General features: G+C 49.7%; 1 protein-coding gene across 2 annotated transcripts in view; it reads right to left on the bottom strand.

The window, feature by feature from the left end:
* Nucleotides 1–27,191, bottom strand: part of TET3 (tet methylcytosine dioxygenase 3) — a 1,124,040-nt gene that overhangs the window by 395,737 nt on the left and 701,112 nt on the right. For both annotated transcript variants that reach the window (XM_069617646.1, XM_069617647.1), the window contains exon 6: nt 12,745–12,953. In XM_069617646.1, coding sequence (XP_069473747.1) covers nt 12,745–12,953 — 209 coding nt within the window. The remainder of the gene's footprint in view (nt 1–12,744; nt 12,954–27,191) is intronic.

Genomic DNA, 27,191 nt, shown 5'->3' with positions numbered 1-27,191 from the left:
TCCGTCGTCACCGTCTCCTGGTACGCCGGCGTCTGAAAGTCCTTGCCCGCCGTAAGGTGCGCTCGAACGCCCCACCACTGAATCGCACGCCGGAACACCTCGCTGAGGGGGACCCTGTCTTCGAAGGTGCCCGTCGCCTGCATCCAACGGTCGTCGAGAAATTCTTGAAGAGGGCGCATCCGTAGTCTGCAGAGGCGCACCAGGTAGATGCAAGAGGACATCATCTCCAGGAGGGACTTGATGGACCTCACCCTGGCCACGTCCGTGGCAAGCAGGCGCTGCACTTTGCCTAGAATGGTCTTCGTCCGTTCTTCCGACGGGGCCGCCAGGCGCCTCACTGTATCGAGCTTCGCTCCCAGAAACAGGGCCACCTGCGACGGCACCGGGTGGGACTTTGGGTAGTTTATGGCGAATCCCAGGTCTGTGAGTAGCTGGACGGTCCTCGCAGTGTGTTCGACGGCAAGTTCCCTCGTCCTTGAGCGGATGAGCCAGCCAGGTAGGGGTAGACGTGAATCCCCTGCAGGCGCAGCCGGGCCGCCACTGGTGCTAGGCACTTGGTAAAGACCCTGGGGGCCGACTTCAATCCGAACGGCAGTGCTCTGAATTGGTAGTGGCGTCCCTGGAGAACGAACCTGAGAAACTTTCGGTGACTTTTGAGGATGGGAACGTGGAAGTATGCATCCTCCAGGTCCAACGACGATAGAAAGTCGCCTTCCTCCAGCTGTCCCAGTACGTGCTGGAGGGTGACCATCCTGAACTTTTGCGATCTGATGTATTTGTTCAAACGACGAAGGTCCAGGATGGGGCGCCAGCCGCCAGTCTTCTTCCTGACGAGGAAGTACCTTGAGTACACCCCGGAGCCTCTTCGGGACAAGCTCGATGGCGCCTTTCCTGAGCATCGCCCGTACTTCCAACAGCAGTTGCGGGACGTGATTTTCCTTCCTGGCCACAGGTGGAACCTGAGGGCACTTCTTCAGGAATTCGATAGAGAGTGTCCTCTTGCCAGGGTATCCAGCACCCAACGGTCGGTGGAGATGGACTTCCACACACCGACGACGTTCGTCAGCCGGCCTCCCACCCGGGTGCTTCGGTGGGGGCCCGAGACCACGGCCGGTTCAGTCCTGCTTGGAGGTGGTGGCCTTACCGCCCTGGCCACCTTGCCGACGGCGGCGAGGCGCTCCCTGCTTGTCGCGACCCCTGTAGGCCTCCTGAGACGAGGAACGTGCCGCCTGGCGGTAGGACGACGAGCCACCGCTGGATCCCTTGGAGGCACCCTGTCTGCCTCCGGAGCTCCGAAAGGGCCGTCGTTGCTGAAGGGCTCCTACGGCGCGGGCCGTCTCCATGTCCGTTTTTATGGCTTGGAGGGATTCGTCCACCGCCTTCCCGAACAAGTTGCTGCCGTCGAACGGCATGTCCAACACCCTGGTCTGGACGTCCTGACGGAAGTCGGTCACCCGGAGCCAACCCCGTCGACGTAGGCAAACACCGTTGCCCAGCTGGCGAACCCGGTATCGGCAATATCGGTTGCCACCGTTATGGCGTGGTCCGACGCCACCTCGCCCTCTTGCAGTATTTCCAGAGTCTCGGACCTCTTGTCGTCCGGCAGGAATTCCAATATGGGGGCCAGCTTAAACCAGAGCTCCCTGTCGTAACGGGCCACGATCGCCAGGGCGCTGGCCGCTTTGATCGTCGTTTTCGCTGACGAAATGACCTGCCGCCCCATGGCGTCCAACTTCTTTCCCTCGCCGTCCGGCGGGGAATTCGACGTCGAGGCTCCTGACCCCGCCGCTTTCTTCTTCGCCGCCGCCGAGACGACCGAGTCTGGTGTTGGCTGGGCCCTGAGGCACAGGGGTGCGGTTTCGGGGACCCGGTACTTCTTCTCGTACCAGTCCCGTTTGGCTGGTGCCGTGGAGGGGTTCTTGAGAACCGACAGGGCCTCCTCCCAGATGTCATCGATTAGGGGCACCGGGATGACCGTCTTGCTCTTGGCCTCCCGGCGCTGATAGAGGAAACCTTCCTTTTTCTGCTCCTCCGGGCAGAGCTGGAACAATTCGGACGCCCTGGCGATCATGGCGTGGAATGAGCCAATCTCGTCGGGCGGCGAGGCCCGTGCGACGGGAGACCCGTTCCGTCGTCGTCGCCCTCAGAACCCGTCGTCGAGCCCAACGCACCGTCATCCCCCGACTCGTGGGAGGATGAGGAGGGACCTGTAGGCCTTACGGGAGCGAGCGGAGGAGAGGGTTGGGTCCTCCGTCGTTTGTTCTGAGGACTTCCCGACGGGCCAGGTTGCGGGTCCTCCGGCCTGGGCCGTGGGAATCTCGTCCTTATCTCAGAGCATAAGGACTGGATGGCAGACAAAATGGCCGCCCAGCCATCCTGAGGCCTAGGATCCGGCTGCGCCGGAAGGGAAGGCAGCTCTTCCTCACCATAGTCGTCTTCCTCGGTTATCTCCCGAGGATCTTCCTGACGGGATCGAACCTTCTCGAATTGGACTTCGAGGTTCCTCACGGCCTCAGTCAGTTCCTCCTCCGAGGCTGACTCCGAGCTCGAGGAGGGCACCGTGCCCCCCCTCACTTCTTCCATCATGGCGGCCACGACGATGGGCTGAAAAGAGGATTCCCTCCTTGGCGGCAGGGAAACTCTAGTCCCGGAGGCGGTCTCCGCTGGCGGTGTCTCTGCCGGCTTGGCCAGAGTCGCTGCGATAGCCTCGATAGAGGCCTTCGCCTGCTGGGTAGGGGCCTTCACCACCTTAGGTGCGTCCCGGGCCCTCTCCTTCGGGGGAGGGGCGACGCCTCGCTCCCCCTCTTCCGAGATCGAACGGGGCTTCTCCCGAAGCTTACCCGGGGTCTCGGACTTCCTCTTCCCCGAACCGGAGCTTTGGCGCGTGGTTGACGGTGCCGGGGAAGGTGCGCCCTGCCTGGCGACCGAAGAGCACGACCTTTCGGCGCTCCCGGAGCCAGCGGACTCGCGGCGCTTGGCCTGGTGTTGGGGCCCCTGTCGCCGGGGCGCCCGCACAGGACTTAGAAGCCCGCTCGGACCCTTTTTTCTTCTCACCCGTCGAGCCCTTCTCCAACCAGCTTGCGAGACGGGAATAGACGGTCCCTCATGGTCCGCTCCGACAAGTTCTTGCAGAACTGGCAGTCCTTCTCTACATGAGTCTTGTCCCCATGAAGACAGTAGAGGCATCGCGAATGTTCGTCTTCCTTAAACACATTCTGCAGCCCGCATCCAGGGCAGCTGCGAAACAGCTTGGGTCCGGGTGACGAACTCGCATTCTGGGCCATCTCGAAGTAGGCCGCGAATCTTCTGGAATCCTCCAAGAAGTTGATTCGACGAAATCTTCACCCTTGAGGGATGTAGGAAAATCCCACAACGGGTAGCCGTTAACGGATGTAGAAACGGTGGAGCTTGAGGCTCGATTAACCGAAAAAATGTGAAAATTCACCTGAAAAAGCGGAAAACACGCAGTAAAAGCTCGAGAGCTAAGCTCGAGGACTCCCAACACTTGAACGTGCGGTAAAAATCTGAAGATGGCTGCCAGAGGCGGGGCTTAGGTAGAGGGCAGTCATTGGCTGTGGTCAGTATGACGCAGAGATCAGTGATTGGTTACTACTAGGAAAGACAGATCAGAAACCAAACTGATACTGATTTTATTTTCTTTACCGAGGATTCCCAGCCTGACGACGGGGAATATTCATGAGCATGTGAATCCATGCCAGACCCCAAGCTGGAGAATAGTAAGCAGTTCAAAAACACGGTCACTAAAAGATATACACTCCCTTCAACGATTATTAGACAAGTCTTAAGTAAAGCAACACTTATTTTCAGACAGCGGTGAGCGCTTAACGAAGATGGCACTCTAATCAATCGGTTTAAAAGGGAGAGAAAGGCAGAGCAAAGATAGAAACAGATCCCAACACTTTCGGAAGAACACAGTGGGAGAAGAAGGCCGGTTAAAACCGTAAAGTCAAAGTCAAAAAGGCCGGACCCACTTGGCTCCGGACGAAATGTGTCCAAGGTCACACGGTTGAAAGTGCCCAAAAGTCTCGCAAAAAGTTCAGAAAGAGTTGGACCAAAAAGAAAGGGAGCAGTTAGATGGTCAAGGCGGCCAGCCCAGTCCAGAAGGTTAAGGGATTATTGTTACCTTGTAGCAATCTTTAGAAAGGGAGGCCTTGCGGACACGGTACCTTAAAATGGTGAGAACGCGCCAGTGGGGGCAGTTGTTCCTGGCAGCGGATGCAAGTTGGTGCTTCGTCCGGAGGAAGAGAGGATCTCGTCAGGGAGGAAAGTAGGGCTCCGTTGCACTGCCAGGGAAGAAACCAGCCACGCAGTTCTCAATTAAAAGGAGCAGTCCTTTTATTCGCGGTCCAGTGTTAAGTGGCTATCCGGTTGCCGGGGTGCTTGGCACGGGCAATTCGACCACAAGACGTCCTGGGATGCGAGAAAGGAAGGTAAACTGGCTGTGCCCACCAGTCAGGGGAAGAAGACTCTCCAGCCGGGAGATCTCCTCTGTCGTTGGGAAGTGGCAAGCCGGTTCAGCAGGGCTCCACCGGTGGTGTCGTAGTAGAAGGTCGGCTCAGCTTCTCCCTCGTCGGATTTTCAGGTCCTGTGGCGACTTCTGAAGTTCCAGTCCCAAAAGCCCTGCTTTTATGCAGCACACCCCCATTCACTCAGCCTAGCTGTCAATCAAACCTTGCTAAGTGGTGAGCCGGCCGGCTCACCACTTGGGCCAATCACACAAGAGTGCGACTTGAGTTACCAAGGTAACTCAGTCCAGGGTGCCTAAACCCCCTCGCACACCCCCTGTGGTACCCAGACAGAGTGGCACCACTTTTGGAGGCTTCTGTGGAGAAGCCCGCCAAAAAGTGGAACAAAGGGCTCGACCTTTGGTTTGGAGTTACAGAGGCGAACACAAACGCCATTTTAAAACCGAGTTCTGGCAGAAAATACCAACTGGTGAATTAATATTAAATAAATAAACCGGCGGTATGTTAGAGGCTATGTTAAAAAGTATTAGCCTCGAACAATGGGAAAATCCCATAGAGATATATTCGCGGTTGAATATAAAAAGTAGTATCCACTGCCACCAGCCATAACTCGACGAGGGGGGACGGGACAGTGCCCCCTCGAATAACAGACCCAGGGGCAATCGAATTGCCCCTACCAGTACGACCACAATATGATGCTTTGTATTGGTTCTGTTAGTGATTTGGGACTAGTAAAGCCAATGGTGACTCTACATGCCCTGGGAGACAGTAGTCAGTCCCAGGGTATGGAGTCTATGGTGGGGGGTCACTATGACACCCCGGTGTTACTGCACGGAGGGTGTGGTGTAACACACATAGAAAAAAAACATATAAGACCCTATGGACTAAAAGACCCCATAGCCCATGAAACACATTAACATTCAAAAGGAACACCACAAATCATGTCCAAGAATGGGAGAAAAAGAGTCTCACTCTTGGCAGGAGAAAAAAAACAAACTCCAGAAATCCAGCAAAGCTGCTGGGGGACTCACTAGGTTAGGAAATTCAGCCTAAACAGAGAATTCTCCCTAACACTTGTTCCCCCTGGTGAAGAAGATCGGAGGTCACCGGTAGCCTGATCGGCGGATACACTGACAGGTGTTGAAGTTTTCAGAACCAAAACCTGGCTGGCCACCACGGGGCTATGAGCAGAAGAGAACAGTTCACCGAGTTCTTCAATTTGCAAATTGTCCGATGAACTAGAGGTGGGAAGGCATAAGCCCTCATATTGTGCCATGGAATTTCGAGAGCATCCCCCAGAGAGGAGGCTCCCAGTCCGTTTCTGGAGGCATACAGAGGAAGCTTCTTGTTTGCCACCGTAGCAAAGATGTCCACTTCCGGAGTGCCCCAGCACAGGAAAATCCATGAGAGGACCTCCGCCTTCTGTTCCCACTCGTAGCTGACTATAGTCCACCGACTGAGGGCATCTGCGGTGACATTCAGCTGGCCCGGAATGTGTACTGCAAGTAGCCAGACACCATGCTGAACCGCCCACTCCCAAATCTGGATGGACAGCTCCACGAGCGGGGGAGACTTGGTGGCCCCTTGCTTGTTGATGTAAAACATCGACACCACACTGTCCGTGCGAATCCGGACCACCTTGTTGGCTATGATCGGGCTGAACGCCTTGACCGCTAGGAAAATCGCCAGGAGCTCCAGATGATATGTGTGCAGGAGCTTGCCCTGAGGCGACCAAAGATCCGAGACCTGAAGAAGATCCAACGTCGCACACCACAGCAGAAGGGAGGAGTCCGTTGTGACTGTTATCGTAGGGTCTGGGTACTGAAACCCGGCCCCACCGACAGGTTGCTGAGAGACTACCACCAGTCCAGGTCCGCTCTCATGGAAGCCGGAATCGTTATCAACTTGGAGTCTGGATCCACAGCCTGAAGCCAAGAGCTCCGGAGAGCCATCTGAGTCTGCCTCATCTTGAGGTGAGCAAGAGGAAGTACCAAAACAGACGAGGCCATGAGGCCCAGAAGCCTCTGAAACCCCCAGGCCGACATGCTCTCCGACTGCGCAAACATCTGACACGTGGCCAACAGATCCGCCATTCTGTCCCCGGTCAGGTACACTCTGCAGTCAATCGTGCTCCAGCGAAAACCCAGGATGATCAACTCCTGAGAGACCATCATGGAAGATTTCCACCAGTTCACCGACAGCCCGAGGTGGAACAGGAGCTGGAGGAGAGACTGAAGATTGCAGGCAGCTTTCAGCGGACAAGGGCTGCACAAGAGCCAGTCGTCCAAATACGGATATACATGGATACCCTGCAGATGAAGATAGGCCGCGATCACCGACATCATCTTCATAAAGGCACGCGGTGCCGAACTGAGGCCAAAAGGAAGCACTCGAAACTGAAAATGCTCCTCTCCCACAGAGAAACAGAGATATCTCCTGTGTGGACCCCAGATCAGGATATGCATGTAGGCATCCTGAAGATCCACCACGCTGAGCCAATCGCCCATCTGCAGGGAAGGCCGTATCTGGCTGGGCGTGATCATCTTGAATTTCTCTTGGGGTAGGAAAAGATTGAACTGGGAAAGATCTAGGATGGTGCGCAGGCCAGCCTGGTTGGGTTTGGGCACCGTAAACAGCCGGGAGTAGAAGCCCTCCCCTCGCTGCCCAAGAGAAATGGGTTCCACAGCTCTGAGGTCCTGCAGTTTCTACACCTCGGCTTTCCACATCTTCATATTCTCCCCCGCTAACACCAGTTCCTCGTTAGCCTGCCAGAGCTGCAAGGCCGAGTTAGCGAAAATCTTCCTCCCAAGGGAGTCCAGAAGTTTGTCCTCTTTCCCCAGAACCTGAGTCGCCGTCGTAGAAGAGGGTGCTGCAGGCCTGGAGGGCTGCAAAGTGGCCGCGGCCACCACTGTGGAGGAGGGGGGCGGACAAGATGACAGGGCCACCTCTTCCGAAGAATGCAGCCTGTATCGTGCGTCAATTTTCTTATTGACGAAAAGTCCAGAGCGTGGCTTTTCCCAGACCCTGCGGACCTCGGCCAAAATGTCCTTCTGCAAGAACAGGCCATTACGCTCCGAAGGAGACAAGGTGAACGCCCCCGAAAGCACACCCTCCTGCGGAGCGGGTGCCTCGGGCACTGGAACATCCAATAGGCACATCATGTCCAGTACCCGGTCGTGAAAAGCTCTAATAGAGCGGGGCTGGTCTTCGCTGTCCTGCTCGCCCTGCACATCATCCGACAAGTCAGGATCCTGCTGAACCGTGTCGGGCACCGCCTTGTCCACGGGGGACAATGGGGGGAAGGGCGGAAGGGTCGGTGGAGGCACCGTAGGCAAGGGAGGCGCCGGCGGAACCACTGGTGGAACGGGTGGAGCCGGAGGCGCAGGCGGGCATATCTTCCTAAAAAGACCCTTGAAATACTCTCTCATGGGGTCGGTACGCATGAGCGTCTGAAATTTGCCGAAAAGGGCATCCTCCGGAGACGGTTTTGGAACTGCCGGAGAAGGCCTCTCATGAAGAGGATAATTCAAGGGATGCAGTGAGGAGGGTAGCCACACAGGCCCATCACCCGAAGTGTCCACAAAAATCAAAGGTGCCGAACCCACAGGCAACAAGACATTGTGCGGAAGGGGCATCCGGGCATTCAAATCATAAACTGGACGAAACGGATGCGCACAGGAATTTTATGTTCACCCGCGGGTCCAACTCCTACACCTGAAGCCGATGGCGTAGTTGTAGGGGAAGAGCCCAAAATGGCCACTGTGGTTGTGGCAGGCACGGCCGCCATTTTGCCATCACCTGAGGGGAACTACAGCACGTGTGGAAGTGAGGCAGGGGTCCCCGTTGGTGGGTCAGGGGTCTTTATTTTAGACATTACATAAGGAACCTCAGCCGAGCCGGTACTATGAGGCCTGGAATGTCACCGCGACATACCAATAGCCAAACTAGCCGTCACAGGAAGGACCTCGGCACTGCCGGTAAAGGAAGAACTTTCACTCCTTGCCCCCTCAACAGTTCTGGCGTCGCCACAAGAGCGGGAACAGTGAGGTACAACTTTCACTGATAAGGCCTTTGCAGGCCTCTCAGAAATGTTGGTCACTTTAGCCTCTGCACTAGGGACCTTGGACCCAGGTCCGGTAACAGCCTTAATAGCGTGGGCCTCGAACACCCGTTCATTAACACCAAGCCCAGCCGAGGCCTCGGGGCGCACCCTGGTACTTTTGAGGGAAGCTGATAACGAGGCCTCAGAGCAAGCTCCGGTACCCCACGACTCAGTAGAACACGGTCTACAGGCAGCCCCCAGAGGAGGGGCCTCGGAGCGTGTTCCGGTATCCACAGGCACCTTACGGAGACCCTTAGAGGAAACTTTGGTACAATTATTAGGCCCAGAAGGCACCTCAGGGCAATCCCCGGTGACAGAGCGATCAACGCTCCTCCCGGCTTGGGAAGAGCCCGGAAAGTATCTCCCGGCCGGGGATGCTCCGAAAAGTAAAGAATTTACCGGGCGTGTCTTCTTTTCGTCGATAAACGCCTGAAAATGTGAAGGAGGAGTATGTCGAAACACCTCCTCCCACCGCTCCAAACGGTGATCCGGAGCCCAAACACTCTAGACAAAGAGGATGGGGATCCGCCTTCGCGAAGCGTTGGTGACACAATGAACAATCTGGAAAGTCTAGTTTGAACGACATAGGACACGATCGCTAGCGAGAGCCAGAGAGGAGGAAAAAAAGGGAAGATGATCTTCCGAGGATGCAAGCGTGTCCAGTCCCGAACGAGCAGAGAAAAGGACTGATGGGCGATGCGCGAGGTTACAGCCACGTGCCGGGCCCCGCATAGAAAGAGAGGAAGGACTAAAACATTTTTAAAATTTTTGGATGCTTTTACAAAGCGTTCCGGTCCCGTCCCACAGGACGGAGGAATGTCCCATAAGTATGGAGGAAAGGGGACGGGACGTAGGAGTATGGCGAAAACTTAAGATTGCCTGGATGGGGAGGCTTAACGCAATTAAAATAGTTTGCCTCCCTCGATTTCTCTACCCGTTCCAGGCGCTCCCCCGAGACTCCTAGAGGCATTTTTCAGAGAGATAATTAGTGCCATCCTGAAATTCCTATGGCAAGAAAAGAAACCGAGAATCTCATATGAGATGCTCATCATGCCCAAAGGGAAAGGTGGGCTGGGACTCCCGGATCTAAAACTATACTATTAAGCAACACAACTAAGGGTGCCGATTCCCCACTTGAGGGGAAGGAAGGACCACCAATGGGTTCATTTTCACAACTATAATTTGGCTCCCGCCACCATTTCGGAATGGTTGTGGGTCCCCAGATCGCAACCCCTACATAGACTACGTGACCATCCCATTCGTGGTATAATATGGGGCAAATGGAAGGAAGAACTAACATGCAGGGAATCAACACATGGCCCTCCCCTCTAAGTCACATATGGGCCCCAGAGGTACATAAGGAGATACCCGATCATGCACAATTCCAATCATGGTATGACGCATTTCTAGAAAGAGTGGGACAGTTGTGGTGAAATGATGTTTTCATTATGACCTCTGAGCTTGAAGAGGCTTTAGGAATACATCCAATCGCGAATTTCCTTTATTTAAGATTGAAGGGCGTCCTCTGCAAGGAATCATGGCGAATCAAGGTAGAGGGAGATCTCACCCCATTTGAGAAGTTGTTAGACATAATGACAGAAAATTAAGGTATGGTTTGAATTATGTATACGGCTCTGTTCGACAATGGGCAGAGATCCACCACCAAACTCAAGCAGAGGTGGGCGTGAGATACTGGTAGGGAACTAGATGAAAGGGTCTGGGGCAAGATATGTAAAGGAGCTGCACAGGTCTCGATCGCAGCTCAATATAAACTCCACAACATCAAGTTGCTTCAGAGGTGGCAATATGACCCTCACAGGTTATCAAAAATGTTTCAAGTGACGAGTCCCTTTTGTTGGCGGCTATGTGGGGAAAGAGCTACTTTTTGGCACATGTGGTGGAGCTTTCCCCGGGTACAAGTATATTGGAATGAGGTGCTGGGTTGCATCATGCAAGTAGATGGGATCTCCCGGAAGGCCATGCCCCTCCTGATGTTGTTTGGTCTTGAAGAAAGTGAAGATGGGGTGGTCAGGGCCAATGAAATTGTATCCCCACTGCTTCTTGCCGCACGTACTTGCTTAGTGATCCGATGGAAGGCGGACCACCTCCCCAGTAGAAGGGAGTGTATTGGTGTGGCCACTCATATTTATACAATGGAAAGGATCACTGCAGCTCTTCATGACAGATCTGCTCAAAAGAAACACTATGGAGTAACTTTGCAAATGAATACACCCCAAATTCTACCTGGGGTGCGACACAGGGACCCTGAACGATAAACTAAGGTGCAGACATTACAAATAGAACAGTGAGTGATGCTGACCCAGCAATCTGGAAAGTACAAAGTTATCATAGTCAAGTCATTTATTCTTGTTGTGTGATAGAAAATTGTTTAAAGACGAAAATGAACCATGTACAACAAAAACATGTCTGCATGCTAAAGTCTTCTATGGAGAGACAGAATCTTGTCCTGGGGGGTTGGGGGGGATGCCGGGAGGGTCATTTTCCATAAGGATACAAACGGTGCTTGCTCTTTTTTCCTCTATTTTTACATTTCACATTGCGGGGGGGTGGGAGGGGGAAATGGGTGAGACAGAGGGAAACAGTTTGTATGTACGTTCGACCTTACTGCCATTTGTGAGTTATGTATCCTTTGTGTTTGAAAACAAATAAAATCAATAAGAAAATAAACTACTCGGACACCCATGGATTGGCAGCACTCAGAATTTATGAGTAAGTAGTCCCTTCCTCGAAGAAAAATCCACAACTCCATTTCCGCCAATCAGAATGCCACTGGTAAGGTTCAGAATGTTCGACATAATTAAGCAATAAGCCCTGAGCAAGGGGGAGGGGCTGGGGTGGGAGGATTACCACTTCAGGTAATGTACCGGAGCTCATAGATAAACCTGCCCCCTCCACCCCCCCGGCCGGGTACTAATAGAACTTATTGTGTAACACAAAGACTAACCTTTATTAGTACCCGGCGGGGAGGGGCAGCGCCAAGCCAATAAGGAGGCCCGGAACAGGGGGTGGTGGTGGTGGGGGGGGGGGGGGGATTATCACATGGTAACCCCCCCCTCTACGAGCTTCCTCATGGCTTGAGGCTGCCATCTTCCCCGCTGGGAAATCAGGTAAATGCTCCGCTATCCTCCTCCTGTCCCCTCCCAGATCTCCTCCCCTCCCCCACCCCCCACTTACCTGCTTTTGTGCTCCACTTCAGGAGCAGACGCACTGGGAACACTTCTGTCCTCAGCACGTCTGCTCCTGATCTGCGACACGCCGACATGGAAAGGAAAAAGGGACTATGTGTCCCTTCTTGCCTTTCCATGGTGACCATTTTCTTTACTTTTTTTCATATTTTTTTTTTAATGGCCATCATGAAAGGGAGAAGGGACTACACGTAGTCCCTTCTCTGGTTTCCATGGCGCCCATTTTTTTTTGCTTACTTTTTTTTACTATATACAATGGCCGCCATGGAGAGGGAGAATGGACTACATTTGCCCTTCCTTGGAGGCCATGATTTCCCTTTCTTTCTGTTGCGAAAAGCTGGCTTTTTGCAACAGAAAATAAATGCTTTCAGTACCCTGGTTTTATGGGCCGGGGTACTAATAGCAATATGCCCCTTGCAGGGGGGGCATTACCACTTCAGGTAACGCCCCAGGCCTTCATTAAGGCCCTCACTTCGCTGAGGCCTGTAACTATGGGCCCCGGGGCATTTTAATGCCCCCTCTGCTCGGGACATATTGTGTAATGTCAAGCCCCTTCCATTTTTGCTTTTTCCGGTTTGTGTTTAGATATCAAATTCGTTATCATTCGTCTTACCATTTATCAACACTTAAGTCAAGACTAGCAGCAAAAATTGCCTTCCTTCCTTTCAGCTGGCTTTCTTCATCCCCCAAACCCCGTGTTTCTCCCTCACCCATTGAAACTGGGCCTCAAGTGTGAGCAATTATATTGATGCCTGCCATTAGCTGCAGGGTGAAATATATTCCTCTCGACAATTGTTCACCTCATACAATATTGTTTGTGATTGTTTCGAGTAACATTTTCCAAATTAAATTTAATTAAAACATATGAATGAATATAAGAGCAAAAAGCCAAACAAAGTCTGTCGCAAAGTGATTACAGCATAGTGGAGCGTGGAAAGGGATAACATACTCATCGTTTAAGCCACATCTCCGGGTTGTCGGATTTCCATACTTCGTGATTGTGTTGGTAAGTTCTTCATAGAGCGCATCACCTAAAGAACGAGGGATACCCTCCCATGCCATGATGAGTATAATAATTACTGCATTCTCACAATGATGACCAGCACGATGTCGCACAAGGCACAAGAGTTTTTCCTCCTCATTTTGTCTTCTTATTACCTAAAATAAGAATCAGATTTTTTTCCTGTTAAGTTGTCCATGTTTAGGATTACATTTTGTGATACGTCTATTTTGTGATTGGCCTGGCAGATATCCATACGCTGATGCCAATTATCAAGGAATTCATAGTAGAGTAAGGAAGCAGCTCAAAGATTTAGCAGGTTGCATGCACACTTAAAGTCCTTCTCTTAAGAGACCCCTTCGATCAGAGCCTTAATGAAAATGGATCTAAAGGTGCCAAAAGTCAACATGGTCAGTCGAGTGCAAACCAAAATATGCAGTGGAAGGAAATACCATGTTCTACAAATGGGCAGGTAAAAATAGATAAGAAACTCTACCAGAATGTACAGTATATGCCATCAAATGACTGCAATATGAATTGTCAATATTAGGTTTTTACAATCTTGTATTAGCCCCACCATCCTGGCACCCATGTTTCACTTTTCATAACTATCTTAAGTACATTATAACATGTATTCCAACTAAGAGCCCCAATGGTGTTCCTTCATAACATGCCATTCTTTAGATCAAAAATTCTTTCCATTTGACTATTTGGTCTTCTATGAAATGTTAGATTGGGGTAGCTTAGAAATACTTAACTGGTCAGAACCAATTTAAATGAAACTGTACAGCTAGGTTTTATTTTGAAAACTCAAATCATATAGGATCATCCACTGTTAACATTTCAAGCAATCTATAATAGAATAATGGCATTATATCAATTCAGACTGATTGCAAATTACAACATTCACACGTTCAACCAATGGATCGGAATATTGAGCTATAATAGAAGCTAGAAAATAATTTGTATTTGTTTTCCGTTTCTGCACAAAACTAGCAAGCCTATGCATCATTAAACGTATGGCCCTCCTGTCTTCTTTCAACTATACCTGGGAACTATACAAATTCCTCAACAATGTAAGTCAAGACGCAGCTTTGACACAGATGGTCATTACGTGTACGATCTACGCTCAGAGGCTGAGTGAGAAACCTGAGGCGTTTTTCCCAAGCTATTCCCAGAGATACTTGGAAAACACGGGCAAGACAGAACATTGCTTCTCTCACTAGAGAAACATCATATCACTACTCCCCTCAACCTATCCGGAAACCAATAAGAAATGCATGATTTCTATTCCCATTACACGATTATAATCCCTGTTATTCCCCTACCAGACCTCTTGACAATAATATACCCAACCTCTTGCCTTTGAAATTAACATCCACTGGGAGGAAGGGAGGACGATCAAGGCAAGAGAGGAAAACACAAAACCCCTCTATTTCGCAATATACCTTTCCTTGTATCTCTGATGCAACTACTTTTCTGCCTACTCAGGTATACTATAACACCCATCATCCCAGCCTTTCTCTCCCAGTTCCTCCGACTATCCTTTTCCGAACTCCCAGTCTGCTTTTATAAAGCACTACAGTTCTCACAATCCCCCCCCCATTAATTACACGACCCAGATACAAAACCCTGAAACAAAGCTAAAAGAAATACCTCTAGCTTTTTCCTGCAACCTTGTCCCGCTAATGAGATCAGGCAGGGTCAGGCACCACACCTTGACAACACACACATGACCTCAATTTCTCTTCGCCATAGGGATAAAGGGCAGAGCACACGAGGAAGCAGCAGTTCCAAGATTGCAGTTTAATACAAGGCGTAAGACGGCAGGGCCAAGGAGGATTTCAAGGAGGGAAGTGCCCTTGAATGTTTCACAGAAAGACGGTATCTTTCATGAGCCTTCGATAATAGGAAACGTAAGACCTTGAATTAAGGCGGAGGAATCCTGCATTGTGTGTCAGAGGTACCTGTGGCTCTCCCGCGTTGACAGTCAAGGCGGGGAGAACCGATTGCCGCTGTGGTACTGTCCTTGTCTCCTGCTACAAAGCAGCACCAGTGAAGCCAGCACAGCCAGTGAGTTGGGGAGACTAATACCAGACCGGTCTGTCTGGAAACCAAGGTTGCAAGTGGTAACATTGTATAAAACAGCAGATGAGTGAATGAACTTTGAAGCTAAGAAACAATACCGTAGACAGAGTGCGCCGGCATCACGTGGATGCTCATTCGAAAGTCTCTGTTAGGTATCCTACCCAAAGGGTACAAATGATAAAAGAAAGAAAATTGTGAAATCGAAGAGGTCCTGCAACGGGTCAAGCTCAAGCCAAACCCTTTGCACATTCGAAATTCTTCGATACTTGATGTAAAATTGACATTGGTCCGAGCTCGGCTCAAGCAGATAAATTGTGTTGAGGGGATCTGAGCCTGGCTGAGGAGTATTCGGGATGAACCGTGAGTCACCTGAAAAAGAATAACATATGAACATTGTGTGATAAAGTGAAAGGTGAAAGACAGGCTCGAGCCAGGCAGAGGGAAGCCTATGCAGAGCTTTATGCAAAAAGGATCTGGGCCCGGCTGAGGGGGATCCGGGTTGGAGAGTGACTCACCCATGTGAATACTTGTGAAAACGTGAAGAGGAAAAGAACGTGTTGTTTATATAATAGCATCAGGCCCTTTGAGTGAAGAGACTTTGAGAAGCAAGGAGACCTACACTCCGAAGGCACTGATGCTGATGATTAAACAGTAACCTTGTGCTAAAGAAGCCAGCGACTGTGCTACGCTCGAGTGAACCGCCTTGTCCCGTGCTGAAAAAGTGGGCAAGGAAGGCCAATGGCCTGAAAACCCGACATATCATTTTTTAAGACTTTTCTTTTTCATAACATTATTCCCCACACTATTTGTATCTAGAGGTAAAGATGGGCAATAGTTTGCTTTTTTAGTACAGGCCCTTTTATTTTGAAAAGACACCACTAGGACTGTGTTATTATTTGATTGTTGTAGCTTGCTCCCATCTGTAGATTTAGGTTTAGAAAGGCATTTATCATACCCTTTCTGAAGTTCAATAAACACCCTTGAACTGTGGTCACTTGTGTGTCTTTTCTGTTGATGCCATGCCTTTCTTACAGCTGGCAAGCAGCACAGAGTAACTTTTACTGTGAGGCCCGGCCTTGTAACTAACCATCCCCTTTGTACCTCAATATTCCATGTGCAATGTAATGTGAAGTGGTCTTGCATAGTGCATCTGCTACTTTGGCGACCTTGCTCAGCATGGCCCTGCTGATGCATGCAGGCCGAGAGTACCCAATCCCTCAGTATTGGTATGATTTTAAGTGGTTAGTGGCTAAGCATTCACAGCAGAGAATCCAAGATGAATCGGGTGAAGTTGGTTCCATGAGGACCTGGTTAGCCGTCAGCACGGAGGCTGGAGGAGTGAGCAGTGTTGTCGGTCTGTTAACACGATATATGAGTAGGCAGCCTTCTGTAGTATGCAAGGCCTACTTTGTACAAGTAGGATAAGGCAGTAAGAGATGAAGATGCAAGTCGGTTGGTGGGATTATCAAAGGCGGTAGACCTTTGTGCGCAAGGTTTTAGTTCTGTGGTTTCCAAATATTTGAGTGACTGATGGGCAGAGTTTGCATGCAGTATCCTCTGGGACCACTACACACAACTATGACTACAGGTGTAAGCAAAACCAACCTTTGGTACAAGTCTGTACCAAACAGTTTTTGGTAGCAAGCTGAGCAGCCGGGCTTATCTCAAGAGGGAATGTGAGCTTGTAATGAGGTTACATAGAGGTCTACAATTACAAGTATTCAAATAGACACTTACACACAAGCTTTCTTGGTAAAACACTTATTAATTTATTACACAGTCAGTTAGAAAACATTCACTAAAAGGAGGCAATCAATATCACACAAAAATATCCTAATATACTTCACACTAACCGAGTCTAAAACATTTAAACTACTTTGAAGGAGGAGCAAAAATGGCATTCAGAGCATTTGAAGTAGGAGCAAAAAGGCATAAGTTAATAAAACAAATAGTAGTTACTTTTAAACAGTGCAAATAGTTTGAGTTCACCAGAGGAGTTGGTCCAATGCAATAGGTAGGCCAAAGTCAATGGGCTATAGTCTTGTATAGGTAAAAACTGTTCTGGTAGATAAACGGAAAGGTCTTTGCCACGGTTCTCAGAAGAAGGAATTATATGTCGGGTCACAAGCTGACTAGGCCTGCAAGTTGGCAAAGTTTCACGCACTTTGGCAGTGAGAGGTAAGTTCTCTCGGTCGGGTTTTCACAGTACCTTATATTTAAGAAAAGGATGCAGCTGAAGACGTCTGTTCCAGGCAGTTCCTGCAGATCTCGCTGTTCTTGAGCCTCAGTCGTGGGGACAAGAGGGACGACGTCGGGGGACTCCTGCACTGCACAGAGACTGGTGACAAAGCTGTCAAACTGGCAATTCTTCAATTCCGGTAGCTGTCTTCAAGCACACAAACTGGTGTCCTTCTCCCTGGCTATTCGGTTTCCTGCAGCACTTTGAGGAAAATACAACGAGCTGCGAGAATGGTGTCCAGGTGGCTTACAAGTTCATTGGTCCAACCAACTCAAAGGAAGAAGTCGTCCTTGAAGGGCTTCTCTGTCGAGATGAACTTGGCGATTCAGACCTGCAGCAGGGCTTCACCGGGCAAACCAAAGGTCCAGGAGTTGCAGCAGCCATCCTCTTCCAGCTCGTCTTCGGTTCTTTTGTTTCAGTGGTCGACTCTGCCTTCCAAGCCAAGAGACTTGCATTTTAAACAGTTTTCTCCCATTCATTCCAGCCTAGCTGCCACTCACCCAGCAGGGTGGCTGTCCTTGCCGGACAGTCAGCCAGCCAATCACGGCAAAGTGCATTTGGGTCTCCTAGGAGACTAAGCACGGAGTTTCGAGCACCTCCCTCACTTCCTGCCCACCCCAGACACTCGGGCGCCAGAGGCAGTAGTCAGTCCTGATGCCCACCAAAGGAATAGGAACAAAGTGACCAAACCTAGTTTGGCGCGCAGAGACAAACTCTAGAAGGACCTTTCCAAAAAGAAATGGTGAAAAAAGAAGACCGGGAGCAGTTTAAACAAAGGAGGCTCAGACGCCATCTTGAAAAACATGACTCCCGCGATTTAACGGTACCCCTGTTCGCCGTCGCGAAAAATCATGGTAGTTTATTGTAAAACCACTGCCAATAGCCATTTCGAGAGGAAAGGTTAGAATGTTACTGCTACATGAGTTTTTAGACACAAGGAATACTAGGTAACCCCTCCAGCACTCTATTGTAAGATAGTGCGTGCTGGGTCTAGGAATTTAAAAAGCCTAGTGAAGTTGATATAACTTTACTTTCTCTGGAAAACAGTAGTTTATCCCAGAGAAGGTATCCAAACCTTGGGACAGCCTTAAAGGCTTCCCTGTGTCAATGCACTGAGGGTGCTGTGACACACATGAAAAGATGATGCCTATGGAGTTGTCTACAACTCCATAATCAAAGAACACAAGAGAGAGTAAAACACACATCAAAATACATGAGTGTGGGAAAAAAGGCTCATACTCTCTCCAGGTAAAACAATCAAGTCCTCAAAATCCAGCAAGTTTGCTGGGGATCTCTAAGGTGAAGGGAATTAGCACATTTATGAGAATTCTCCCTAACAGTGACCCTCTGAGAATTAGGGTTTTTGTTGATCTGGTTTCAAGGAGACAGCTGATGCCCATTGACAATTTTGATTGAAGCTTGGCACGGTCACTTATGCCACATAACTGAATTGAAGCGATCCATTTGGCTTGTAGTGGAGGAAGTTCTCATGGTGAACTACAAGCCCCTACCATTGAAGGAGTGATTAACTATGCATTAGGTTTTGGATTGAATCCCAGTCTGATCTGAAGCCACTGAAGTGGTTGGAGGTCTGGGGTGATGTGTTCTTGTTTCTTGTTGTTGAAGTCTCAAAAGTACTCTACATATTGCATTTTGCACTCTCTGTACTGTGTTCGAGAAGGCCCATTCAGAGGCGGTTGCCGTTTTCTAGTGTCGAGAGCACTACTGCATTGACTGATACGGTTCGGTGCAGAAAGGTCGGCTAAAGCAGGAAGTGCCATATCGTTGAAAGAAACAGCTTCTTAAAATGACTAAATTGTGTTTAAGTACGAGGGTGCTGTCCAACCAGAGTCCCAGTATTTTCACAGTTGTTGGTGGGTGTGTTTACATATCTTTGGACCAAGGGAGTATGGGTTTGGTGTAGTGGCGCTGTTTGGGAGAATGTTCATTTCAGTGCTAATTCCCCTTCAACCTTAGAGACCCCCAGCTCTTTTGCTGGGCTTAGCACTTTTAAATTTTAACTCCTGAGTGAGTGGGACCTTTTTCTGCCTCTCTCTTCTTACCCGATTTGGATTGTGCGTTTCACAATGGACAAACTCCATAGGCATCTGTTTTTTGTATAGTGACACACAGCACCTTCAGTGCAGTGCCACTGAGAAATCCTTTGGATTTCTCACAAGGTTTCATTACCTTTTCTTGTGTGAATAGTTCCTGTTAGGCAGAAACCTGTGCAGTTCCCTCTGGGACCACTGCAAAAGATTTAAGACTACAGGTGTTTGGCAGTAAACCCACTTGGTAGCAGTCTGTACCACATAGATTCACTTGGTAGCTGTGGCTGAGCAGTCAGACTTCCCTCAAGAAGAGTTAGGGAGTATACAGAGTATTCACAATAGGTCAGAAGAACACAGTAGAACAAGTAAACACTGACCAGAGCTTGGTGTAAAAGAGATATAATTATTTATTTAAAAACCACATCTAGTAAAACACACAGGCACTAATAGTAAGCAATTCAAAAACACGGTCACTAAAAGATATACACTCCCTTAAAAGAATATTAGACAATTCTTTAGTAAAGCCCCACTTATTTTCAGACAGCGGCGAGCGCTTAACGCAGATGGCACTCTAATAATTCGTTTTAAAAGGGGGAGAAGCAGAGTATAAATTGAAACAGATCCCAACACTTTTACAAGAACACAACAAGAGAGGAAGGCAAAGTAAAACCGTGAAGTTAGAGTTCAGTAGGCCGGATCCACTTTAAGAGGATCAGAACGAAATGTGTCCAAGGTCACACGGTTGCAGTGCACAAAAGTCTTGAAAAGGTTCAAAAAGAGTTGGACCAAAGAAAGGGACCAGTTAGATGGTCAAGGCGGCCAGCCCAGTCCAGATGGTTAAGGGATTATTATTACCTTGTAGCAATCTTTAGAAAGGGAGGCCTGGCGGACACGGTACCTTAAAGTGGTGAGAATACTCCAGCGGGGGCAGTTGTTCCTGGCAGCGGATGCAAGTCGGTGCTTCGTCCGGGGGAAGAGAGGATCTCGTCGGGGAGGAAGACAGGAGTCCGTTACACTGCCAGGGAAGAAACCAGCCACAGAGTTCTCAGGTAAAAGGAGCGGTCCTTTGATTTGCGGTCCAGTGGTAAGTGGCTATCCGGTTGTCGGGGTGCTTGGCACGGGCAATTCGACCACAAGATGTCCTGGGATGCGAAGAAAAGAAGGTAAACTGGTTGTGCCCACCAGTCAGGGGAAGAAGCCTCTCCAGCCGGGAGATCTTCTCTGTCGTCGGGAAGTGGTGATTCGGTTCCGCAGGGCTCCACCGGTGGTGTCGTCGTGGTAGGTCGGCTCAGCTTCTCCCTCGTCGGATTCTCAGGTCCTGTGGCGACTTCTGAAGTTCCAGTCCCCAAAGCCCTGCTTTTATGCAGCACACCCCCATTCACTGAGCCTAGCTGTCAATCAAACATGCTAAGTGGTGAGCCGGCCGGCTCACCACTTGGGGCAATTACACAAGAGTGCGACTTGAGTTACCAAGGTAACTCAGTCCAGGGTGCCTAAACCCCCTCCCACACCCCCTGTGGTACCCAGACAGAGTGGCACCACTTTTGGAGGCTTCTGTGGAGAAGCCCGCCAAAAAGTGTAACAAAGGGCTCGACTTGGGTTGGAGTCACAGAAGAGAACACAAACACCATTTTAGAATCGAGTCCTGGCAAAAAATACCAACTGGCGAATTAATATTAAATAAACCAGCGGTATGTTCGAGGCTATGAGAATTAAATAATTAAAGTTGGTAGCCTCGAACAATGGGAAAATCCCTTAGGGATATATTCGCGGTCGATATAAAAAGTAGTATCCACTGCCACCAGCCAAAACTCGATCAGGGGGGACGGAGACGTGCCCCCTCGACTAACAGACCCCGGGGCAATTGAATTGCCCCGACCAGTGCGTCCACAATATGATGGTTTGTACTGGTTTCTGTTCATAATTTGGGACTAGTAAAGCCAATGGTGACTTTACATGCCCTGGGAGACAGTAGTCAGTCCCAGGGTATTGAGTCTATGGTGGGGTGTCACTATGACACCCCTGTTTTACTGCACTGAGGGTGCTGTGTAACACACATAGGAAAAACACATGAGACCCTATGGAGTAAAAGACCCCATAGCCCATAAAACACATTAACAGTCAAAGGAACACCATAAAGCATGTCCAAGAGTGGGAGAAAAAGAGTCTCAATCTTGGCAGGAGAAAAAACAAACTCCTGAAATCCAGCAAACCTGCTGGGGGACTCACTAGGTTAGGAAATTCAGCCTAAAGAGAGAATTCTCCCTAACAGTTCCCATGAATAGTAAAGTGAAATTGACTTTACTTACCTTATCTCATTGTAGGTCCAGCACACACCATCTTATGTGGAAGTACTGGGGGGTTCACTTAGTAGCACCTTATCCTACTTTCTCATGTAACATTTTTATGTTACCCTCACTACTTTAAATGGCTGGTGGCAGTGGTTGAATTTTTCATACCATTGTGCTTTTCTACCGCAGGCTGAACCCTCAGCTACAGTACAGCACCCATGGGGGACCATTTTGTCAAAATGGCCCATCTTCTTTTATCACCATTTTCTGTTTTTGATGTCTTTCTTGGCTTTTACTCTGTGCGTTGAGACATGTTTGAGCCCTTTTGTCTTGCCTTTGGCGGGCTACAGCTCTGAAGCCAACCCCTGGCTCCAGTGTGTCTGAAGGACAGGATGTGAGGGAGGGTCCCGAAACTCCCGTCCTTTGTCTATAGGAATGTCTGAATGAAACTAGTCCTGATTGGCTGGTTGGCTGTCCCTGCTGTGTGATTGACAGCCTAGGCTGTGCATGAATGGGAGAAACCTCCTTATAAGGCGTGGGTCTTGGGACTACAGGCAGAGTCGACCACTGGAACAACATCCAGAGAAGAAACCGTGAATAAAGCTTGCTGCAAACTTCTGGACCTTCAATTGCCCGGTGAAGGCTTGCTGCTGTGCTGACATCCTTTTTCACCACGACAGGGAACCTACTCAGGAACGACTTCTCCCCTTGGGTTAGTGGGACCAATTTATACCGAGACGAACTCCACTGGGCATCATTCCCGACTTGCTCTGCCTCTCCGTTGCTGTGGAAGCACAATGCCAGGGGTCGAGTGACCAGAATCGAGTGCAACGTCTGCTATGGAACGAATCCGGATAAAAGCTCCAGGAGCCTCCTAAGGACCCCCCAGAAGCAAGACATCCCTCACCAGAGTCCCCTCACCAAAGTGCAGGACCGAGGGAGTACGGTGAGTCCAGCTGGTGTCCAACTATCTGCATCGGTACTGTTTGCTAAGCGTTGAAACCGTAAAGTACTGCTGAAACGAAAAGAGCCTGTAGATGCCAACAACTTTCCCCGAGTACTGCTGCAGGAGCCCTCCAGAAGTCCTCCCTCTTGTCTTCTCAGGAACCAGGGTCTGCTTGGCTGTAGCGAGACGGAATCCAACTGGACCGCCTTTTCTTCTAACCAGCGCTTACTGTTTGGGCTTGGGGTACTTACCTTCTTGCCTTAAGTCATGCTGTCTCACTTGAGGCTTGAACCTACTTATGTTGAGCTGATTTTCAACTCTCTTTTCACATGCTTAACAGCTTGTGGCCCTACAAGTGATTTTTCTTCTGAACTCTCTAACTTTATGCAAGAAGGGCATCAGATCCTTAGACTGTGTCCAAATTACTTTGGCTGTCCTGGCTCCCTAAAGGCTCTCTTCTTAATCTATTGACTTTGACATTGCTTGTTTTGTTATGTTATTTTGCATTTATATAGCGCATTATATACCATTGGTATGGTCTGAAGGCGCTGGTAGGTTGAAAGCCCTTGGGGAACGAAGTTCAGATCAGTAGAGAGAGTCAAAGGTGCGTGTGAGCACCGGATGTGTGTGCTGCTGGTGTGGTATTTGTGTAATAGTTGCTATTAAGCGGTAGGTGTGGTGGTTGAGAGGTCAAGAGCATGTGTTCGTTCTGGCAGGATTTATCCAGACCGATTGTGGCTGCGTTAGGCCTGTGGAGAATGCCTGGCTGGGGGGTGAGTAACCAGCGGTGTTTAGTTAGAGTGATAGGTGAGTATGAGGCAGATGTTGGTATGAGAACAGTTATACCGAATGGTGTCATAGTATCTCTGTGTTCTAATTGAATGATGGTGTAAAGAAGAGAGTAAGCGTGGTGATGTGATATGGTGGGTTACGCTCCACGCACTCCAGTCCGCTCCACGCACTCCAATACGTTCAGTGTATTTCTAAGTTGTTTTATGCACTCGATCAACGTGTTTCACCTCTACCATCCACATACTTCCCGGTAGCTTTCACTTATTACACCAGTACCTTCCACATACGTAATTTTTTCTATCGACCTATTTCACCCTTCCATCCACATACGGCACCCGTTTCACCCACATAAGGCACCCGTTCCATCCATTTATGCAATCAATTCTATTGACATATATCACTCGTTCTATCCATATACATACTTCACCTGTTCTGTCTGCTCTACGCATTCAGCGGCTCTACGCACTCATCCGCACTACATGCATTCCGCACTCATCTGTTCTACGTACTCATCTGCGCTACGCAACTCGCCCGCTCTAGGCACTCGCCCGCTCTAGGCACTCGCCCGCTCTAGGCACTCGCCCGCTCTAGGCACTCACCCGCTCTAGGCACCCCTCTTTTCTCATGCACTCATTCACACTCGTCTGCTCTATACACTCGGCTCTACCCACTAGTCTGTTCTATGCATTCCTCCACTCTACACACTCTTCCGCTCTGCTCATCCATCCCGCTCTCCACACTCATCCACTCTATATGCTCTATGCACTCATCCGCTCTATATGCTCTGCGCAACTCATCCACTCTACGCAACTCATCCACTCTACGCAACTGATCCACTCTACGCACTTGTCCGCTTTATGCCCTCACACGCTCTACGTATTCACCTGCTCTACGCATTCACCCACTCCCTGCACTCACCCGCTCCCCGCACTCTCCCGCTCTATACACTCACCCGCTCTATACATTCGTGCGGTCTGCATTCATCTGCTCCAGCGATCTACACACTCTCCGCACTCACCCGCTCTGCACACTCAACCGCTCTGCACACTCAACCGCTCTGCACACTCAACCGCTCTGCACACTCATCTGTTCTACGCACTCCTGCATTCTACACACTTCTCTGTACTTACACTCATCCGCTCTACACACCCGTCTGCTCTCCACACCCGTCCATTCTATACACTCATCCGATCTACACACTCATCCGATCTACACACTCATCTGCTCAAAGCATTCTTTCACTCAGCGCATTCATCCGTTCCACACGCTTCATCCATTCTAACTATTTCATCCACGCCATTCACGCCGTTCATTCATCATGCATTACATCCATTTCATTAGTTTAAATCTCGTTACTGTTTTCGTATGCTTTATTCTTATTATCCACTTCACTGCTTTGATCTACTTTACTCGTTCAATTCTGTTTGCCCTTTTAGTTTATATTAGCGGTTATTAGCTGTCGATTTCTCGCATCAGGTAGTTTGTTGGATTGGTGTCATTGAGATGCTGTTAGTTTGTTTGGGTTAGTTTGCGTACGGGTTGGTTTTAGGGGAAGAGCCAGGTTTTCAGTAGTTTGCAGAAAGACATTAGATCCTCAGTTGGGCGGATGTAGGGTGGTAGTGAGTTCCACAGCGTGGGGGCCAAGGCTGAGAATGATGATCCGCCTAACCTGACTGAGTTTGTCTTAGGTAGGACTAGGAGGCCGGCTGAGCTTGATCTTAGAGTGCGTGGAGGGTGATAGGGTTTTAGCTTGTCTTGAAGATATTGAGGTCTGGTTTTATGCAATGGTCGAGGGGAGATGCATAAGGTTTTGAAAGTCACCCATCGGGCCACTGGAAGCCAGTGCAGCGTCTTAAGGGCTGGGGAGATGTGGTCTCTTGGGCCGAGCGCAAGTAGCAGTTTGGCTGCGGCGTTTTGTGCCCTTTGGAGTTTATTCAGTTGGTAAGCGTTGACTCCGAGGTAGAGGGGGTTTTCGTAGTCCAGTCTTGATATAACGATTGAGTGGACCACAGAGAGTCTGTTGGGGAAGGAGAGATATGGAAAGATGTGCCTAAGGGTTTTAAGATGGTAGTGGCAGGGCTTTGAGACATTGTTGACTTGGCGCGAGAGTGTTAGGTCAGAGTCAAGGGTGCATCCAAGGTTTTTCACCGAGTTAGAGGGGGTCGGTGAGTTGCCCATGGCGGATGGCCAGGGTAGTGGGTGCGGAAGAAGTTCGGAGTTGCCACATACCATGATATCCATTTTGGAAGGGTTTAACAAGAGGTGGCTTTGGGTCATCCTGAGCTCTATGTTAAGGAGGCAGTGGGCCAGGTCAGGTCGGGAGTTGGGTTTTGAGTTCAGGGGTTTTAGAATTAGCCGAGTGTCGTCAGCGTAGTAACACAGGATGTTGTGTGAACGAATAATTGGTGGGAGGGTGATCAAGTAGAGATTGAACAAGAGGGCAGATAGGCATGCTCCTTGTGGGACTCCCGTGTCGACTGGTCGGGCTTGGGAGGAATAGGTGGAGAGTGTTATTTGGTACCTATCTTTGAGGAATGAAGCTATCCATTTAAGAGCGGTTCCACGAATTCCTAGGGAGTGAAGGCGTTCAAGGAGGATTGAGTGATTGATTGTGTCGAAGGCGGCGGATAGGTCAAGAAGGATTAATGCGCCGCATCCCGCTGAGTCTGCCGTTATTTTAAGGTCATCCCAGATTGAGGTAAGGGTGGTTTCAGTTCTGTGACGGGCTCTGAAACCTGATTGTGCGTGGTCTAGGAGATTGTTGGCTTCGACGAAGGCATTTTGTTGGGAGTAGGCGGTTCGGTCAATGAGTTTGGCAAGGAACCTGGTGTTTGAGATGGGGCGTAGTTTTTGGGCTCGAGGGTAGGTTTTTTTATTTGAGGTTTGTCATGAACTGTTTTGAATGCATCGGGAAAGATACCCGAGGAAAGGGAGTCATTTTTAATGGATCTTGCGTGTTCTCCTGTGCAGGTCGAAGCGAAAATTTCTTTGAGGATTGTGGCCGGGCAAGGGTCTAGCGGAGAGCTGGATGGTTTGCGGGCAGATAGAAGTTTGAGAAATTGGTCTGGTGATATTGGACTAAAGGATTCGAACGTTGGTTGCGTAGTGGTCGCAGGTGGTGGGTTAGCCGGTATGGGGGGAGGGTTGCCTGGTGTATGTAAGAGAGCCAGTTTGGTGGTTAGAGCATTTGTTCTTTCGAGAGCCGTGGCGTAAAAGTGGAGAGAGAGTGAGTCGCACAATGATTGTGAGGGGGTCGGGACGCTCGTAGTGCATGCCGATTTGGTGAATTCAGAGATGATGTTGTGAAGTTCTTTGCTGGGTTTTTTGCAGTTTAGGATTCAGGAGTTGTAGTGGGCTTTTTTTGCTTTCTGGATTTCGGCCTTGTACTGATGAAGATGTCGGGCCAAGGTGGCTCTGCTCTCCTGGGTTTTGTCTTTCTGCCATTTGCGTTCTAGGTATTTATATAGTTGTTTAGCGGTCATCAACTCAGGTGTGAACCATCTAGGGAACAGGCCACGGTGGGCTGATGGTTTGCAAGAGGGTGTGAGACGCATTAGTGAGGTGTTGAGCCATGAGTCAAAGGCGTCGGGGGTTAGTTGTTTATTGAGTTGGCAGGTAGGAGGTGGAGACTGGAGGAGTGCGTCGGCTAGGCCAGGAACGATTATTAGTTTTTTCCAGCATTTGCATGGCTTCAGAGGTTCAGATTCGAGTACTGGAAGGGGGTCGGGTGAGCGAATGGCGAAAGAGACAATGAAGTGATCGGACCAGATGATGGGGATGGCGGGGGTTTAGATGTATCCGGTTGTGGGAGCTAAAGATGGCATCAAGAGTGTGTCCTTTATAGTGAGTTGGGCCATTTATGTGGGGTTGGAGGTTAATTGCGTCTAGACCGTCAACCAGAGAGTGTGTCATAGGGTTGGTGGGGATGTCGAGCCATATGTTGAAGTCTCCAAGAAGGGTGAGGTTGGGATGGTTTAGTTGAAGGGTGG

Source organism: Ambystoma mexicanum, chromosome 10 (assembly GCF_040938575.1).
Source record: "Ambystoma mexicanum isolate Mex_15411 chromosome 10, UKY_AmexF1_1, whole genome shotgun sequence".
Lineage (NCBI taxonomy): Eukaryota > Metazoa > Chordata > Amphibia > Caudata > Ambystomatidae > Ambystoma > Ambystoma mexicanum.
Note: the sequence above shows the minus strand (reverse complement) of the source record. Positions and strands in the feature narration are given on the sequence as shown.